Source organism: Pseudorasbora parva, chromosome 15 (genome assembly GCF_024679245.1).
Source record: "Pseudorasbora parva isolate DD20220531a chromosome 15, ASM2467924v1, whole genome shotgun sequence".
Classification (NCBI taxonomy): domain Eukaryota; kingdom Metazoa; phylum Chordata; class Actinopteri; order Cypriniformes; family Gobionidae; genus Pseudorasbora; species Pseudorasbora parva.
Window position 1 is genome coordinate 23,484,099 of NC_090186.1, and position 16,524 is coordinate 23,500,622.

General features: G+C 37.9%; 1 protein-coding gene across 3 annotated transcripts in view; it reads right to left on the reverse strand.

Moving 5' to 3' along the window:
- traf3ip2a (TRAF3 interacting protein 2a) overlaps positions 1 to 7,277 on the reverse strand; it is a 181,759-nt gene extending 174,482 nt beyond the window's left edge. For 2 of the 3 annotated variants that reach the window (XM_067417397.1, XM_067417394.1), the window contains exons 1-2: positions 7,186 to 7,267; positions 6,863 to 6,914 (exon numbers count right to left, since the gene is read on the reverse strand). In XM_067417397.1, the coding sequence (XP_067273498.1) occupies positions 6,863 to 6,878 (16 nt within the window). In that variant the 5' untranslated portion in view covers positions 6,879 to 6,914; positions 7,186 to 7,267. Of the gene's footprint in view, positions 1 to 6,862; positions 6,915 to 7,185 lie in introns of all 3 variants that reach the window. The other variant, XM_067417395.1, reaches the window with a different exon arrangement.
- Between the last annotated feature and the right edge of the window lie 9,247 nt (positions 7,278 to 16,524).

Sequence of the window (16,524 nt, forward strand, 5' to 3'; positions counted from 1 at the left end):
GTTAACCTCTGAACACGACGGACGCGCGTTCTGCTGGACTTTTCCTACGACAGCGTGTTAGTGTTAGTGTGTGTGATCGGTCTGAATTTCGCGCGGGATTGCACATAATTCTACGAATCCCCGCAGATTTCGCACTCACATCTGAAGCGCACACACACACATAGCCTACCGTAATAAAGCCTCCCCTGACATACAAGTGCAAATATTCGCTTCTTTATCCAGCTTATTATTGGTCAAATACACTCAAACTAATTCTCAGTGCACATTTTGAACAGTATGTAAACACAGTCTGAAACAAGCAGTTCTTAAAAGGACAGCAGTCATTTGTTATTCAAAGTCAAACTACAAAAAGACAAACGATCACACTGCTCTTGACTGATCAACTTGTCTAACTTTAATGGTTTTATATGAAACTATTTAATTTTTTGCAAAAACATTATCCAATGTTATTTTAAATTTATTTAGCCACTTTGCGTTTTTTTATTCAGTTTCTTACCTGAATGTTAGACCTACCTGAAAAAATAAAGCAGTCTATTTCATTTATATCTTTTATTCTATTGTATTTATTTGTGCTATTTTTTGTAATATGTATCTTTGTTTATTCAATTTACCATTCAAAATCAAGCTTACTTGTGCTGTGTGTAAACTATTGCAACACAATTACCCCGTTGTAAAAATACATTGAGTTAACAAATATTTGTGAGATAATTTTAATAGTAATTGATCAATGTTTATATATGAGAAAAAGCTTAAAAGCTTTATCATATAAAGTGATCTCTTCAGAAGAAATGTTTGATTGCCTAGACTTTCAAAAGACAGACAAAAAAAAAATTATATAAAAAATATCTAATTGACAGTATGCAGCGTTTTTCCCCCATTGTATTGAAAATAGCATTGAATATCGATGTGACATGTTTTGACTCCACCCCTTAAAGAATCGGAATCGAGAATCGAAAAGAACCGGAATCGAAAGTAAGAATCGGAATCAGAATCGTTCAAATCAAAACGATGCCCAACCCTAGTCACTTACATTTTAGATGCAATATTTAGTGTTGTTGTTCTATTTCAGCAGTGAAAATCGTTCACAGCAGACCCGTAACACGTCTTACTCATAGCAACAAGTGTGAACGATTCAGCGTTTGAATGAATCGTTTGAATGAACGACTCAGTGACTCACTCATTAAGACGGTCACCTGCTGCCACCTAATGGAGGTTTAGTTTCATGTTTGCACATACTTTCCAACATTTCTTAATATCACAGAATGGTAATTATTGACTTTAGCCTGGATTGATGGCTCTCAATATCGCAATATATATCGTTGGGGAAAAAATATTGCAATGTAATTTTTTTCCAATATCGTGCAGCCCTAGTTCACGGCACAAAGTGAAGCGCTCAAATCCTAGTAAAGTGTTTCGCCAACCTTTTTTCAGTCATGGCACCCTTTGAAAATGTTCAGAATTTTGTGGCAGCCCCTTGCATACATTACGCTAGGGGTGTAACGTTAATGGTACTGATTGCTTCACGGTTTCAGTACGGTTCAGTATTTGCTATGTTCAGGGAAAAGGAACTAATAAAAGTCCAATAAATAACTTAAATACAAGCAGCATCACAAATAAATACTACTTAGCAAAGATACTAATAAAATAAACAATGCTTTTCATGTTTTTCAGTTAGGTCTAACATTTTTTTGTTAGTTTTTAGGTAGAGAAATTGAATAAATAATCAAATGTAAAATAACTGTAATATTTAACTGTTTAAATTAAAGATTAATCCTTATTAAATTTACAAAAGCTATTCAATCAAGAGCAGTGAGTGATGTCCTTATCTTTTGTTTGACATTGAACAGACAGCAGTAAAGGCAACTGGCCCTTTAAGACCTAATGCAGGCCTAATATGTCGTCTTTCTCGACTGTGTAAAGTTATCTTAAAGGGGGGGTGAAAAGCTGATTCATGCACAACATTTTGTGCACTAAGCTTTTTACACTGTTAAAGACTTGGATTCCCATCCTAAACATAGACAAAGTTTCAAAAACTAATGTTGGACGTTTGATAGAGTATTTCTGTGTCAAAAATACTCCTTCCGGTTTCTCACAAGTTTCGGAGAGTTTTTTTCGAGTATGGCTCAGCTTGACGTTAATAAGAGCTGATGGTCCTCCGTAGGGGCTCTTCTCCCAGTAGGGTGCGCGCGTGCGTGACTAGAGTGAGAGAGGAAATGCACGCCCATAAACACTCTCTCAGCTGGAGATCCAGTCATCCGTGAACACTAATGTCGCGCACCGCGCTCCACTTTATTCCTATGAGTGACATCAAACGACTTCAACGCTTCAGTACAGCATTCCGGGAAGGCAGCGCTGCATTTGAACCGATTTGAACGCAGAAATGACGGGAAGCTTCACAACATCGCTTCAGTCGCGTCTCAAAGTGGATTTCCACACCACTGCTGTCACAGGACTTCACAAAATCATATCAAAGAAGTGTGTTTTTGTGTGCACCTCTTTGTTCGCGATCGTCATTCTTTATCTCCGCCCACTCGATACGCCTCCAGGCGCTCGTTTTTTTCCGGAAAGACTCGGTACAGCCTATTCTTTTATAAATATAATAAAACTAAAAACTTTTCAGAGATATGAAGGTTGCAATACTACTCTATAGGTACTCAAGATTGACATAAGATTGACTGAAACTGAGTGTTTTACCCCCCCTTTAAGGCATATATAGACTATGTCTGCTTGGATACTCATCAAGATGGATATGTTGACATACTTTTTGTGTGAGTTTGTCCGTTCAAGTGCAAGACTTGAAAGAAAGAACAACTCAATATTTGCGCGCTGTGAGACAGGTGCACGCTTTCGGATAATGCAAAGAGACAGATCTTTTCAGCGCACGAGTCCTCATTTGCATCTTCTGGCGAATATACCCGGGTGATGATGGCGAAAATAACTGGTCATATGGCAGCACTCGCATACATTGAACACAGTTTACAAAGAGGCTGCATTTACACTGCAGGTCTTGATGCACAATTCCGATTTGATGACTATATCCGTTTTTTTTGACGACCCGCTTACATCATCTTTTCAAAAGCGACCCGTATCCAATATTTGCATTTACACTCTACACTGGCAAAACAGCCCAAGATGTTCTTAACCGGTGAAAGGAAGTAAAACAGCGCGATATGCGATGGACGCACACAAAATGATTGTACAATGTTTTGCTGTCTGCATTGTTCCACACATTTTTAAAGGTCGGCAAAACATTTCTCTCGTAAGGCGGAGAAAAAGAGGAGAGCCATTGACAGGGTTGCCAGGTTTTCACAACAAAACCCGTCCAATTGCTACTCAAAACTGTGTTAAAGTAACCCAATTCCGCATGAAAACCGCAGACTTGACACTGACCCTTGATCCCAGTTTGTGTCCACCTGAGTTGACGTCATTCGTCACGCCTCCGTCCTTTTTTCAATGGCGTACGACTCGCATTTACTGGAGAATATCCGATTTGACCGCTTACATGGCAGACGCAAATGCAAATGTCCGATCTGTGCCACATGAGAGGAAAAAAATAGGAATTGGGTCACTTGAACCATGCAGTGTAAATGGGGCCAGAGAGGCCATCTTGCCCATGTTTTTCTTTTATTATAGCTGTTGTTGTGTAGTGTATCACTGAGGAGCCAGCACGTGTATCCATCGACAGAAACATACATAAAGCATTATTTTCACCTTACAACCCATATTAAAGATGCCTCATCAGATGTGAGATGAACCGCAGCCCTTTATTTACAGATCAAGTAGCTATAGGCTAATGAGAATATGATCTTCGAGAGAGTTTTACCTGCTGATGACTGCTGTCGTAACCGAACGTGACGCACAGTTTGAATGCTGAATGGAGATGATGATTGACAGCTGCAGTGGAAACTATAAAATCAGACCCCCTCCCCTCCCATCTAAAAACTCTTTGGATCTGCACGATTCACACAAGTCACACAAACTGATGTGAAAAAAGCGGGAGGCGCCGAAAAGCGCACTGTTTGCATCCATGTACATAGTTAAATAACGATTACAAAATAATTGCTCTGATTTTATCAAAAAGATTAAAATGTGTTTTGAATAACTTAATTAATGAATGCCAATCTGGCTTTCTGCAAAAAAGACATATTTTTAATAACATATGACTAGTTTTAGACATTCTAGATTATTCTGACTTTTTCCCTAATGATAATTTTTTCTCTTCTTAGATTATAATAAAAATGAATTTCTGTTATAGACTCTTCGTAAGGTGGGATTGGGTGACTTCTTCTGTTGATCAATTAAAATGCTTTATACCAATTGCAATAGCTCTATCAAAATCAGCAGTGGGACTTCTCCTAGATTTTCTCTAAATCGGAGAGTCAGGCAAAAATGCCCAATCTCCCCGTATCTATTTCTAATAGCCACAGAACTTCTAAATTTGTATATCAGAGAAAGTTCTTTAAAAGGAATAACTGTTAATGGTACTGAAGTGATAAGTCAATTAGCAGACGATACAGTTTTATTTTTAAAAGACGCCTCTCAGGTTGCTGTAGTATTAGAGACTCTTGAGTTTTCTAAAGCCTCAGGCCTTCGACTTAACATTAACAAATGTGAGCTACTTCCAGTTGGTAATTGCCTAGAATCTTTCATTTGTAATATCCCTGTAAAAAAAGTGTTACTTACTTAGGAATTAAAATAATAAAAGATGATAAAATTAGATGCTCCTCCAATTTTCTTCCAATCATTGAGAAGACACGTAAGGTGCTTAATCATTGGTTACAACGAGATTTATCACTCAAAGGCAGAACTCTGCTCACTAAAGCGGAAGGCATTTCTCGATTATCATATGCTGCTCAATCAATGTCTGTTGACAAACATACTTGTAAATTAATTGACAGCATGTTGATAACATTTTTGTGGAAAAACAAAATCCACTACATTAAGAAATCCGTAATTCTGAATTCGTATAATAAAGGTGGTCTGAATTTGATCGATTTTGGCTCTCTAAACAGTAACTTTAAAATTAATTGGATAAGACATAGAATAGATCTACAAAATCCTTCATCTATTTGGAATATAATTCCTCTGTTTATTTTCTCAAAGTTGGGTGGGTTAGAATTTCTTTTAATGTGTAATTATAAAATATAAAAAATTCCAATTAAACTTTCTAAATTTAACCAGCAAGTACTTGGTACCTGGAGACTTATTTATAAACACAATTTTACCCCTCAAAGTTCTCTCATCTGGAATAATGCCAACATTTTATATAGAAATAAAACTTTATTTTTTTCACAATTGTTTTAGTAACGGGTTGTAATTAGTGAATCAGTTATTTAATGGAACTTTGCTTATGTTCGAAGACTTTGTCTCAAGATATAATATACCTGTTACTTTAAAATAATTCAAGATGCTTACCTTCAGGTGTACATATGCTGTTCAAAAGCAGTGTGTGTACATCAATACTCTCTGTCTGTCCTCCTAGACCTGAACATACCTCAGTCGGCCTATTTGTTTTTCTGGGTTAAAGCCGAATAACCATAAGATTAGATCCTTGTTTCTTGAAGAAAATATTTCTACTCCGCCTGCCATTTTTTACTGGAACAATATATTTAATAATATAGACTGGTCTCAAGTTTGGTAATTACCTCAAAAGTTTCTCCTTACTAATAAAGTAAAGGAAATATAATTGAAATTAATTCATAGGGTTTATCCTACAAAAGAATTCATACAAAAAAAATTAACTGATATTGATTTAAAATGCTCTTTTTGTGAAGGCTACACAGAAACAATTTGTTTCTGTCTTGTCAATATACTTAGGATTTTTGGAATAGTGTGAATGTTTTCATTGCTGATAACCTTTTAAAAACATTTTCTTTATCTTATAAAGAGGTTTTTGGTTAATATATTAAAGAACACTCTTTAAAGGATGTAAACTTTATTATAAATGTTATTTTATTTTTATGTAAATTTCACTTTCATAAATGCAAGTTTACAAAAGGTAAACCTCTTTTTATAGTCTTTGAAAAAGAAATTAAAATGTATATAGATGTGATGTCAAAATCTAAAAATAGTTAGATTTTGTTAATCAGTAATCAGTTAAAATGATTAATATATGCTCCTCCTTGAACATTTTCACAGAAAGTGAAAGTATTTAGTGGTGCTTACATGCAGAATATATTCTATATATATCTTAACATAGAATTATAACACAAATCCAATATGTATAATATGTATAGGCCTATGTAAAATAATGATTATGTACCCACTCTTTTTTACTTTGTTTTATATTATGTCTTTTATTTTTTATTTTTTGTTGAGGCATGTGAAATGTCTTGTTATACAATGATATGGAACTTTGTACATGCTTTTTGTTGACAATAAAGCATTAAAAAAAGTTTTTACTGCGTTTTGAATCTGTGTTTTAAATTAAGTGATGCAACAACTCAATTTAAAATAAAAGCCATATAAGCAAATTCTAGTTTAGCGTTAAACTTTGCTTAATTTAATCCTTATGGGTGCAACTCTAAAGTGTTTTTCACGTTACGCGTTTTTTTTAAAAAAAAAGTCCCGCTGTTTTTAGTGATTAAAAACACTGCAGCAGGCGCAGTTTATCGATCATAACTCATAAGTGCCTCTTGTTCATATATTTTGTTTTAAGATGGAAATGTGACAAGCTTGTTTTGCAGTTGGTGGTTTTGCCCTAGCCTCCGCGACAGTCACGTGACTGAAAGCTATGAATAGTGGGTTTAGATACAAGAGAAGTCCTACTGTGGAAATACTGTGAATGTCATGCAATTATCAACCTGGAATATACTGTAATTTCACACTGAAACAGTTTTAACAGTGTGTAAAACAGATTTACCTCGAAAAGATTCCATTGCTTGCCCTGTGTTCTTGAATTCAGACCGTGATATCTGAGTGGGTAAATACAAACCACACAACACCGTATAAAAAATTTGAGATGAATCAATATACTGTGTTTTAAGTAAAACGTATAACTTAGCCAAGCTGCAAACTCTGACACTCTTTAACAATTTAAAAAAAAATCAAACCACATAGGCTACAATAGTCTAGGCTACTCTCTCTACTAGTCCAGAACACTTTATTTTTTAAATAGATCAAAAGTTTGTTGAAACATATGCATCTATAGACCCGATTATGATTACAGGTTTGTGGGTTTCTTACCTGCTCAGTGCTTGTACGTGTCTCTTCCTGGACAGCGTCTCACCTTTCTGTTCAGGAAACATTCACTTCTATGGAAATTAGGGGAAGTCTACGCTCTCCTTATGCAAATATTGCGGAGCGAAAAGTCTGAGCCATCCAATCAAGTTATAGAACAGCGATACATACATGTGCAGCGTCCCAATTCGCCTACTTATACTACGTCCTAAAAGTATGTAGGCTACTCTTTTTGTGAAGAAAAGGTACTTTTGACTGAGTGTGTAGCAGAAAAGTATGCAAGCTGCACGGACTCTGTCGCTTGGTTACGTGCATTCCGTCACCGTTTAACTGCCCTGTAAGGCATTAGTCCAGGCAAAATAGTGTTTTACGACAGACTAATTGTAAAATAATTTTTTTCAGCTTAGATCTTTTCTATGAGGTGTCCAGAACAACATACTAAAAGTCCTAAGAAATCCTAGTTGAGGAAATATGTTAAATTCGCATCAATCCGAGACGTGTGCCAGGCCAAACAATGCACCCCAATGGGGCTATTTTTTTCCTTTACTCCTATCAAAATGAAACTTTACACAATGAAAGTACACATGAAAAGTAAAAAATTTTGTTTTACAATTTTCTTTGAAAATGAATGTTACTATGTAAATGAGCTATACACTAATCGAATATGCCCAAAATACACCCAAATGGGCTTATTTTTTCCTTTACTCCTACCACAATAAAACTTTGCACAATGAAAGTCGACATGAAAAGTAAAACATTTTGTATTAGAAGTTTCTTTGAAAATGAATTTCAATATGCAAATGAGCAATATACTTATCGAATATGCCCAAAATACTCCCTAAAGGGCTTATTTTTCCCTTTACTCCTATCACAATCAAACCTCACACAGTGAAAGTATATATACATTCATGAAAATTCATGGGAAAATCTATTTTAAATATGCAAATGAGCTCAACACTATGCCTAATTGACTTATGGTCAAGAAGCCATAAAGGTACAAGTAGAAAAAACAGGGGCTAAATATCTAACACATTCATGTCCATTTAGTAGTTAACCTATGCATAAACACGATAATTTTAAAAAGCTTCTCGTCTTCTGGATTCTTAGATTTTGTTGCTTGTGAAATTCACAAAGAATTGAGTGGGCTATGTCTCGCAAAGTGACCACACTGATTTTCCAGGCCGGTCATTATTACACTATCTCCAAAGTGTTCCTTTATTTAAATGTTAATCCACTTTGCAGAATATGGTTCACAACCTGTTTTACAAGTACTCTGTCATCTTTACCATAAGGTCTTGAATAGTAATTTGTTCATCATCGTATTCTTCTAAAAAGTTTGCTTCTTTTAGGAATGCTGTTGTTCTCTCATAATCTTCAGGTCTTCCGACTTTGAATCTTTTGGGTTTGTTGCCAGGGTTCACAGAAAATTGACTCGGAATATTCTTCATATTTCGAAAATTAGTGTTGCATATGTTGTGGTACATTGCATCGGCTGCATGAAGGTCATGGACAGATGATATTCTCCCCAAAACTGTATCAGACCATTCATCGTTCCTTAAATGGCAAACTGGAACAACCATTTGCTGGAAGTCTCCTGTTCTTACTGGGTAGATATCAATTTTCTCTCTTTTCTTATTTTTCTTATCTATTTCAGTTGGTTGTCCACAGAACAAGCAATGCTCTTGAAAATTAAAGTTCTGTTCTGAGTGGAGATTATGTTTGATTTGTGGTTGTTGCAAAGATGGTATTACATTATCACATACAATAGTTTCTGCTTTACAATAGGCTGCGGCGACATTCAATGTGTACTCGGTCTCCAGGAATTGTCATTAAGCTACTTCCACGTTGAGCACTGGCACAGTTCACACCATTGCGGCCTTTTGCTCGTAGAACAACCGATGTGTTTTCATCACTGAATGACTCATTACATATTTTACACTTCTCCATTTCTCCCTGAAAAAGGTATCAAAGTGTTGTCTAGCAATGAAATTAGGCCCAATAGAATTTGAAGTCTGATGTGTGGCCTGCCTGGTCTAAAATACTTGCTAACTACAAAAAAGAGAAGCAGTTTTGGTGTCTGGCAAAATTATTTTAAAGAGCTGGAATGTCTGGAAAGTGTCTCTATCTGGTTTTTCATCTCTTCTGTGTGAGAGTGAAACATTTAGTTGGTGAGAATGACTTCTGCCTGTAATCTCATAATTTTACCAACAATCCCAATCTTTTGTAAATCTACCAGCCCAAAATGTTATCTCACCACATTACTAATGACTAAGATGGCTATTCTGACTTCTTCTGATGTTATCTGTGGGGGAATGTCATTAGGCAAGGCTTGTTTGCAAATTAAAAATATAATTTAGAAAGAAACTGGAGGCAAGATTGGGTAATCAATTCCTAAGGTCAATTTAAGTCTTTTGTGGCAAGTGACTTCAAACTTAACTTACTAAATGGACATGAATGTGTTAGATATTTAGCCCCTGTTTTTTCTACTTGTACCTTTAAGGGTTCTTGGCCATAAGTCAATTAGGCATAGTGTTGAGCTCATTTGCATATTTAAAATAGATTTTCCCAAGAAACTTGGAAAACAAAAATGTTACTTTTCATGCATGTATCCTTTCACTGTGTGAGGTTTGATTGGGATAGGTGTAAAGGAAAAAAATAAGCCCTTTAGGGAGTATTTTGGGCATATTCGATTAGTATATTGCTCATTTGCATATTCAAGTTCATTTTCAGAGAAACTTTTAATACAAAATGTTTTACTTTTCATGTCGACTTTCATTGTGTAAAGTTTTATTGTGGTAGGAGAAAAGGAAAAAATAAGCCCATTTGGGTGTATTTTGGGCATATTCAATTAGTGTATAGCTCATTTGCATAGTAAAATTCATTTTCAAAGAAACTTGTAAAACAATTTTTTTTTTACTTTTCATGTGTACTTTCATTGTGTAAAGTTTCATTTTGATAGGAGTAAAGGAAAAAAAATAGCCCCATTGGGGTCCATTGTTGTTTGGCCTTACTGGCACGCATCTCGGATTGATGAGAATTTAACATATTTCCTCAACTAGGATTTCTTAGGACTTTTAGTATGTTGTTCTGGATACCTCATAGAAATGATCTGAGCTGAAAAAAAATATTTTACAATTAGTTCTATTTTTGGCTCCAAAATGAGTTACTTTGCCTGGACTACATCATCAGATTCGTCACAGTTGAAATCTTCCACATTCATGTCACAAGCAAACGAAAAGGATCCAAAAGCAAAGGTGATAATGCAATGTCTTTAATGTCCAACAAAAGAGTCAATAGACAGAAAGCTCAGAACTGGAACTCAAAAAGGTGCTCTCAGGAAGACAGCTCCTCCGTGGATACTTTGCCACAAGTGCTAACAACAAACAGAAAATGCTCTCTGAGAGAGGGACCCCAGAAGATGGCAGCTGAGCGGAGAACTCCACAGGTGAGGCTCGCCAGGGCGGGCAACGGGAGACAACAGGGCGAACGCTGCTTCACAAGACAAGACACACAGGTAGGGATGGGTAGCTTGACACCCTGTGTCGACACACATCTCGAGTTTTCGAAGCACTAGTGCTTCGAAACAGTGTTTCGAGCATTGCTTTGAAATGAGGCTGTCACGTGACCTGTGGAAATGAAGCTTCGTTATGTCACTGACACGTCATCATGACGTGCTCAAATACAGAGCGCGTCGATTGTGCTGTCCCATATCTGCTATCCATTTAGTGCGATATTCTAATTAGCTTAATAATGTAATCATTTTTAACTTGGTGCGTTGTTGCTAATTAAAGGGCTACAATTAAATACATCTGAATGAAATTGTCTGAATGTAAATTAAAACATCATGCAATTAAGCTTGATTGAACAATTAAGCACTGTTCCCAGAAAACTGAATAAAAGTCATTTCTCAACGACAAACTTATTTGCTGTTTGTAAACGCTATCCTCAGTTGTCAACAGCTCACATTGTGTTTGATTTCAATATGGAGAATGCACGAAAGAGACCACGTTCTCAAGTGTGGGAACACTTCAGTCTCGACACTCCTAATAAAGTATCATGCATGATATGTGACCAAACTTTATCTTATTCTAATAATACATCCTCAATGCTTCGACATCTACGCTCCAAACATCCAAATGCTCTGCCCAACGAGACTCCTACAACAGAGCACCAGTCTGCTCCAACTGAAAAGGTCAAATTTGGGACTAAAAAATATTATGTACTTTCCCCAAAGAGTGATAAAGTAATTAAAATGCATGAAAATTCACCCTTTTGAAGGTCAAGTTTTCATTTTCTATTCCGTTTCTTTATGTGGTGGAATATATGTATATTCAGAAATATTAACTAATCACAAATAGTGTAGCCAAAGTTTCAAAGGAACTCAACCAATCCTATTTCTAATATTCATGTCTTTCACAATGACCTTTATACACATAATTGTTACTTTTAATATCCAACTGTATGTCTCCCTGTGTTTATGAAATGTAGGTCCTTTGCCCCACCTCTGTATTATACTTTCCATTAGTGGGTGGGTTGATATAGGTTATGTTGGATTTTTAGGCCAACTCCAAACAAACACTTTTGTATTGCCAATGAAATATTTTTTTGTTACTTGGTTAAACACTGCATGGGCTTAGTTTGCATTACTTACTTTTACTTACACTGCCAATATGAATGAATGGTATAATTGTGCTGTGTATTATTAGGAAGGAAGAAGGAGCTTGATGAGGCCCTTGTCAACATGGTTGTGAAGGACTTGCAGCCTTTCTCCATCGTGGAAGACGAGGGATTTAGAGCATTTGTGAACAAGTTGGACCCCACCTATGTTCTGCCAACCCGGAAAACTGTTAAGACGATGGTCAGAGAGAAATACAAAGAGGTGAAGCAAAAGGCTATGGCACATCTGCAGAACATCCCATCTGTCTGCCTCATAGCTGATATGTGGATCTCCCTCACTATGGAGTCCTATCTGGGGGTCACATGCCACTACACTAACAGCAACACAGAACTTGGGTCAGTCATGCTGGGAGTATCAAAGTTCCCAAAATCACATACAGCTCACAATATCAAAGAGGCTTTGTCGGATCTGATATCTGACTGGGGGCTCACTGGTTCAGTTGCTGCCATGGTGACAGACAATGCGGCCAACATGGTATCAGGAATTCAGAAGCTGGGACTACGCCATCTCCCTTGCTTTGCTCATACCATCAACCTCATTGTTAAGAGGGCAGTTGAAGAGCATGAGGTGTTTGCAGACATCCGTAAAAGAGCCAGGAGAGTGGTGTCTTTTTTCAGGAGCAGCACTAAGGCCACTGAAAACCTAATCCTTGCCCAAGAAAGGATGGGCAGGCAGCCCCTGAAGCTTCTCCAGGAAGTGGACACCAGATGGAACAGCACGCATGATATGCTGCAAAGACTCATTGACCTCAGAGAGCCTGTTGGTGCTGCTTTGGCTAGTTTGTCAAGTGACATCATGCCACTTTCAAGTGCTGATTTTGACATAATTTCTGAAAGCCTTGAAGTACTGGCACCCTTCAAGTATGCCACTAAAGAGCTCTCCGGTGAGAAGAGCGTGTCAGCTTCAAAGATCATCCCAATCATTAGGATGATTCAGCACAAGGTGGCAGAAAAAACAGCCCATGCAAGAAATCCATCTGCTTCATCCTTAGGAATGGCTCTTCAGCAGTACATCAACAAGCAGTGCAGTAATGTTGAATCCATCCGTGTGCTTGCACTGGCCACATTGCTAGATCCCAGATTTAAGACCCTTGGGTTTGGCAACCAGGATAATGCCCGTGAAGCTGAACGGTTGTTGACGGGTGAATGTGCTTCAATGATACGGCTAACCAGTGAGAAAGCTTCACAAGCAGTGGAATCATCATCTTCATCTTCATCTCAGGCAGCTCAGAAGCCACCATCCTCAGATAACCTGTGGGAGCTCCTGGATAGCCGGGTCAGTGAGACACAACAGCATCATAGCTATAATGCTGATGCCACCATAGAGGTCAAGAGATACATCAATGATGCATACCTCCCTCGAAGTGATGACCCTCTCAAGTACTGGCAGGCCCATAAAGTATACCCCAATCTTTATGCTTTGGCCAGTAAATATCTAGCCATTACAGCCACATCTGTTCCGTGTGAACGAATTTTTTCTAAAGTTGGGGATGTGATTAGTAAAAAAAGGAGCCGCTTAAACTCCAGCACAGCAGAACAAATAATATTCTTGAATAAAAATATGTAATTGCATTTGTAATTGTGTATTTGTGTGTTTTGTTTTGTTTTTACAAAATGCATGTTTGTGTTGGTTTTGTAAGGAACACAAAAAATAGTGCAATGAAAAATCACCTAGGCCTCATTTATTGGCATATTTAACATTCTATTTAGAAGTTTATGTGAGTAAAAATGAAGAACAGAAAGTCTTTATTTGTCATTCTATTGTGCAAAATACAATGAAAATTATTAAATATACAAATAAACCTTCCCAATGAACAACATCTGAATGAATGACACAGTTGGTGTAGGAATTTTTATTGACCACCAGATGGCAGAGTAGAGCACTGTGTCAAAAGCTTCGACGCACCAACACAGTTTGTTGTAAAAGCCTCACTGCTTCAGAAGCTTCGTTTGGCACATCCCTACACACAGGTAAGATGTACAGCTGACAAAAGAGAGAGCGTTACTCACATAAATCACACAATACTCCGACACAGAACAGAGAGAACGAACACCAGAAGTAGACTGAGTAATTAGACAAGACACGACACAGGTGTGGGCACAAGCAGCGAGAGCGCTGATGGTGATGAACAACAGGTGAAGACAGAGTGTGACACATGACAGTATTGCTGCGTCCCAATTCGCCTACTTATACTACGTCCTAAAAGTATGTACTCTTTTTGTGAAGAAAAAGTATATACTTTTTAGTGTGTAGCAGAAAAGTATGCAAGCTTCGGGACATACTACTTCGCCATCTTTAACGGACTCTGTCGCTTAGTTACGTGCATCCCGTCACCGTTTATCTGCCCTGTCAATCATCGTCAGATTCGTCACAGTTCAAATCCTTCACATTCAGTTTAATCTCCTACCCTATCGGAGAGAAATGTAGCCGCTCGACCTGCCATTTGTGGGTCTTTAATGCAGAGACTCTCCTCATGTGTTTGCAGTTTAAATATAATGATGCATTTAAAAGTTAAAGGCCAAACGTGTCATTACAAAAGTTCACAATGCTGCTGCATGTGAACAATATAATGTGGACAACACTGAATAAATATATTTTTGTCAGGTTAAATATTGATAGGGTCACTCAAACCCCTTTATAACCGCATGCTTAACCGTCGAACTCGCACATCCGTCATGTTTGTAGTTTTTTAACGTTTTGTATCCGCGTTTGTAGTTCTAATCGAATCCTCGCCCAACTCGCAATGGGTTGTGGGCAATATCAGCCGTTAGAGTGCCCATCGATCCATACTGTGAATTCGGACCAGAAATAGTAAACCATCCGGGAATCTTTGGAATACTCTTTTCAACATAGGCTACTACGATTTGGAACATACTAATTCTATTTTCGAATACTATTTAGGATGGATAGTATTCGAATTGGGACGCAGGGTATGTGTGTGCGCTGGAGAGTGAGAGAGATGGGTGTGTCAAAGAGTGTGTGACAGAAGCTGTGTCTCATTTCGCTAAATTTCGAAGGCTGCGTCCTCCGGAGGACACGTCCTGTGTAGGATGCAGTATATGGAGTGTCCTCAATCAGAATTAAACGAGACATCCTTCGTAGGACACACAGGCAGGAAGTATCACATTGCTATGCCAACAAGTTTTTTCATATAATATAAAAAAAAAAATGACAGTTGTTAACGGAGACGCAAAGAATTACGGGTTATCTCCAGCCGTGAAGGATACACCTCATGCACACTCTGAATTCCTGTGAAAGAAGGACGCATTCGAAGGTCGCATTTGGAGAGTCCTACTCACTTTTTTGAAATGAGACGGCCTTATGAGGTATGCACCCTTCGAATGCGACCTCCGGAGGACGCAGCCTTCTGAAATGAGACACAGCTAGAGTGTGGTGGTATGAGAGTGAGGGGAAACAGAGAAGTAACCCAGATCCTGACAATTCAGTTTAATCTCCTGCCGTATCGGAGAGAAATGTAGCCGCACGTTGATATGCCATTTGTGGGTCTTTAATGCAGAGACTCTCCTCATGTGTTTGCAGTTTAAATAGCCTATAATGATGCATTTGAAAGTTAATGGCTAAACGTGTCATTACAAAAGTTTACAATGCTGCTCCAGGTGAAATATAATGTGGACAACACTTAATAAATTTTTTGTCAGGTTAAATAGTGATAGTTGGTCACTCAAACCAGTTTGCAGTTTTTTAACGCTTTTTATCCGCTTTGTAGTTCAAATCGAATCCTCGTCTAACTCACAATGGGTTGTGGGCAATATCAGCCGTTAGAGTGCCCAACGATCCATACTTCGAATTCGGATTGCAAATAGTAAACCATCCTGGTATCTTTGGGATACTCTTTTCAACATACTACGATTTGGGACATACTAATTCTATTTTCGAATACTATTCGAAAATAGAATTAGTATGCAGGGAAGGAGTTATTCTAAAATCCAAAGAATAAATCTAGACAGCTTTTCACCTTTCACCAGAGAAGCGTGTGCACTATATTATGAGAGAGAGAGAGAGAGAGAGAGAGAGAGAGAGAGAGAGAGAGAGAGAGAGAGAGAGAGAGAGAGAGAGTAGATGTTATGAAATAGATGTTATGAAATTCCCCATAGGCCTAAATGTAAGTGAATGAAGACAAAACATGAAAAATAAAGATGACAACAACAACAACAATAATAATAATAATAAAATAATAATGTTATTATTTACATAATACTTTTTACTTAGTCTGTTTGTGTAAATCCCCTTGAGTTTCAGAGTAATTGCTTCCCTCACATTGATTTCACACACCATGTCAGGGAGCTATGCTGGGTAGACACGCCGAGGAATTGGCAGCCGCTAAGCACGGCGTGGATGCACTCGCTGCCCAGGTAACAGATTTGACCGGCCAACTACACCTCCTGCGTCAAGACCAGGACAGCCGGTCATGTATGCTTCGGACCGCCCCAAGGTTGCGTTTGTGGTGTCTCTTCTCACGAGCCGAGCCCGGGATTGGGGAGCGGCAGTCTGGGAGGCTGAAGCTAACTGCTGCAAGCAGTACACCTTATTTAAAGAAGAGATGTTGAAGGTGTTTGATCGCTCTGTCTTTGGTCGCGAGGCTTCTCGCCAGCTAGCGGCTCTCCGCCAAGGAGGACGTTCCGCGGCCGATTATGCGATTGACTTTA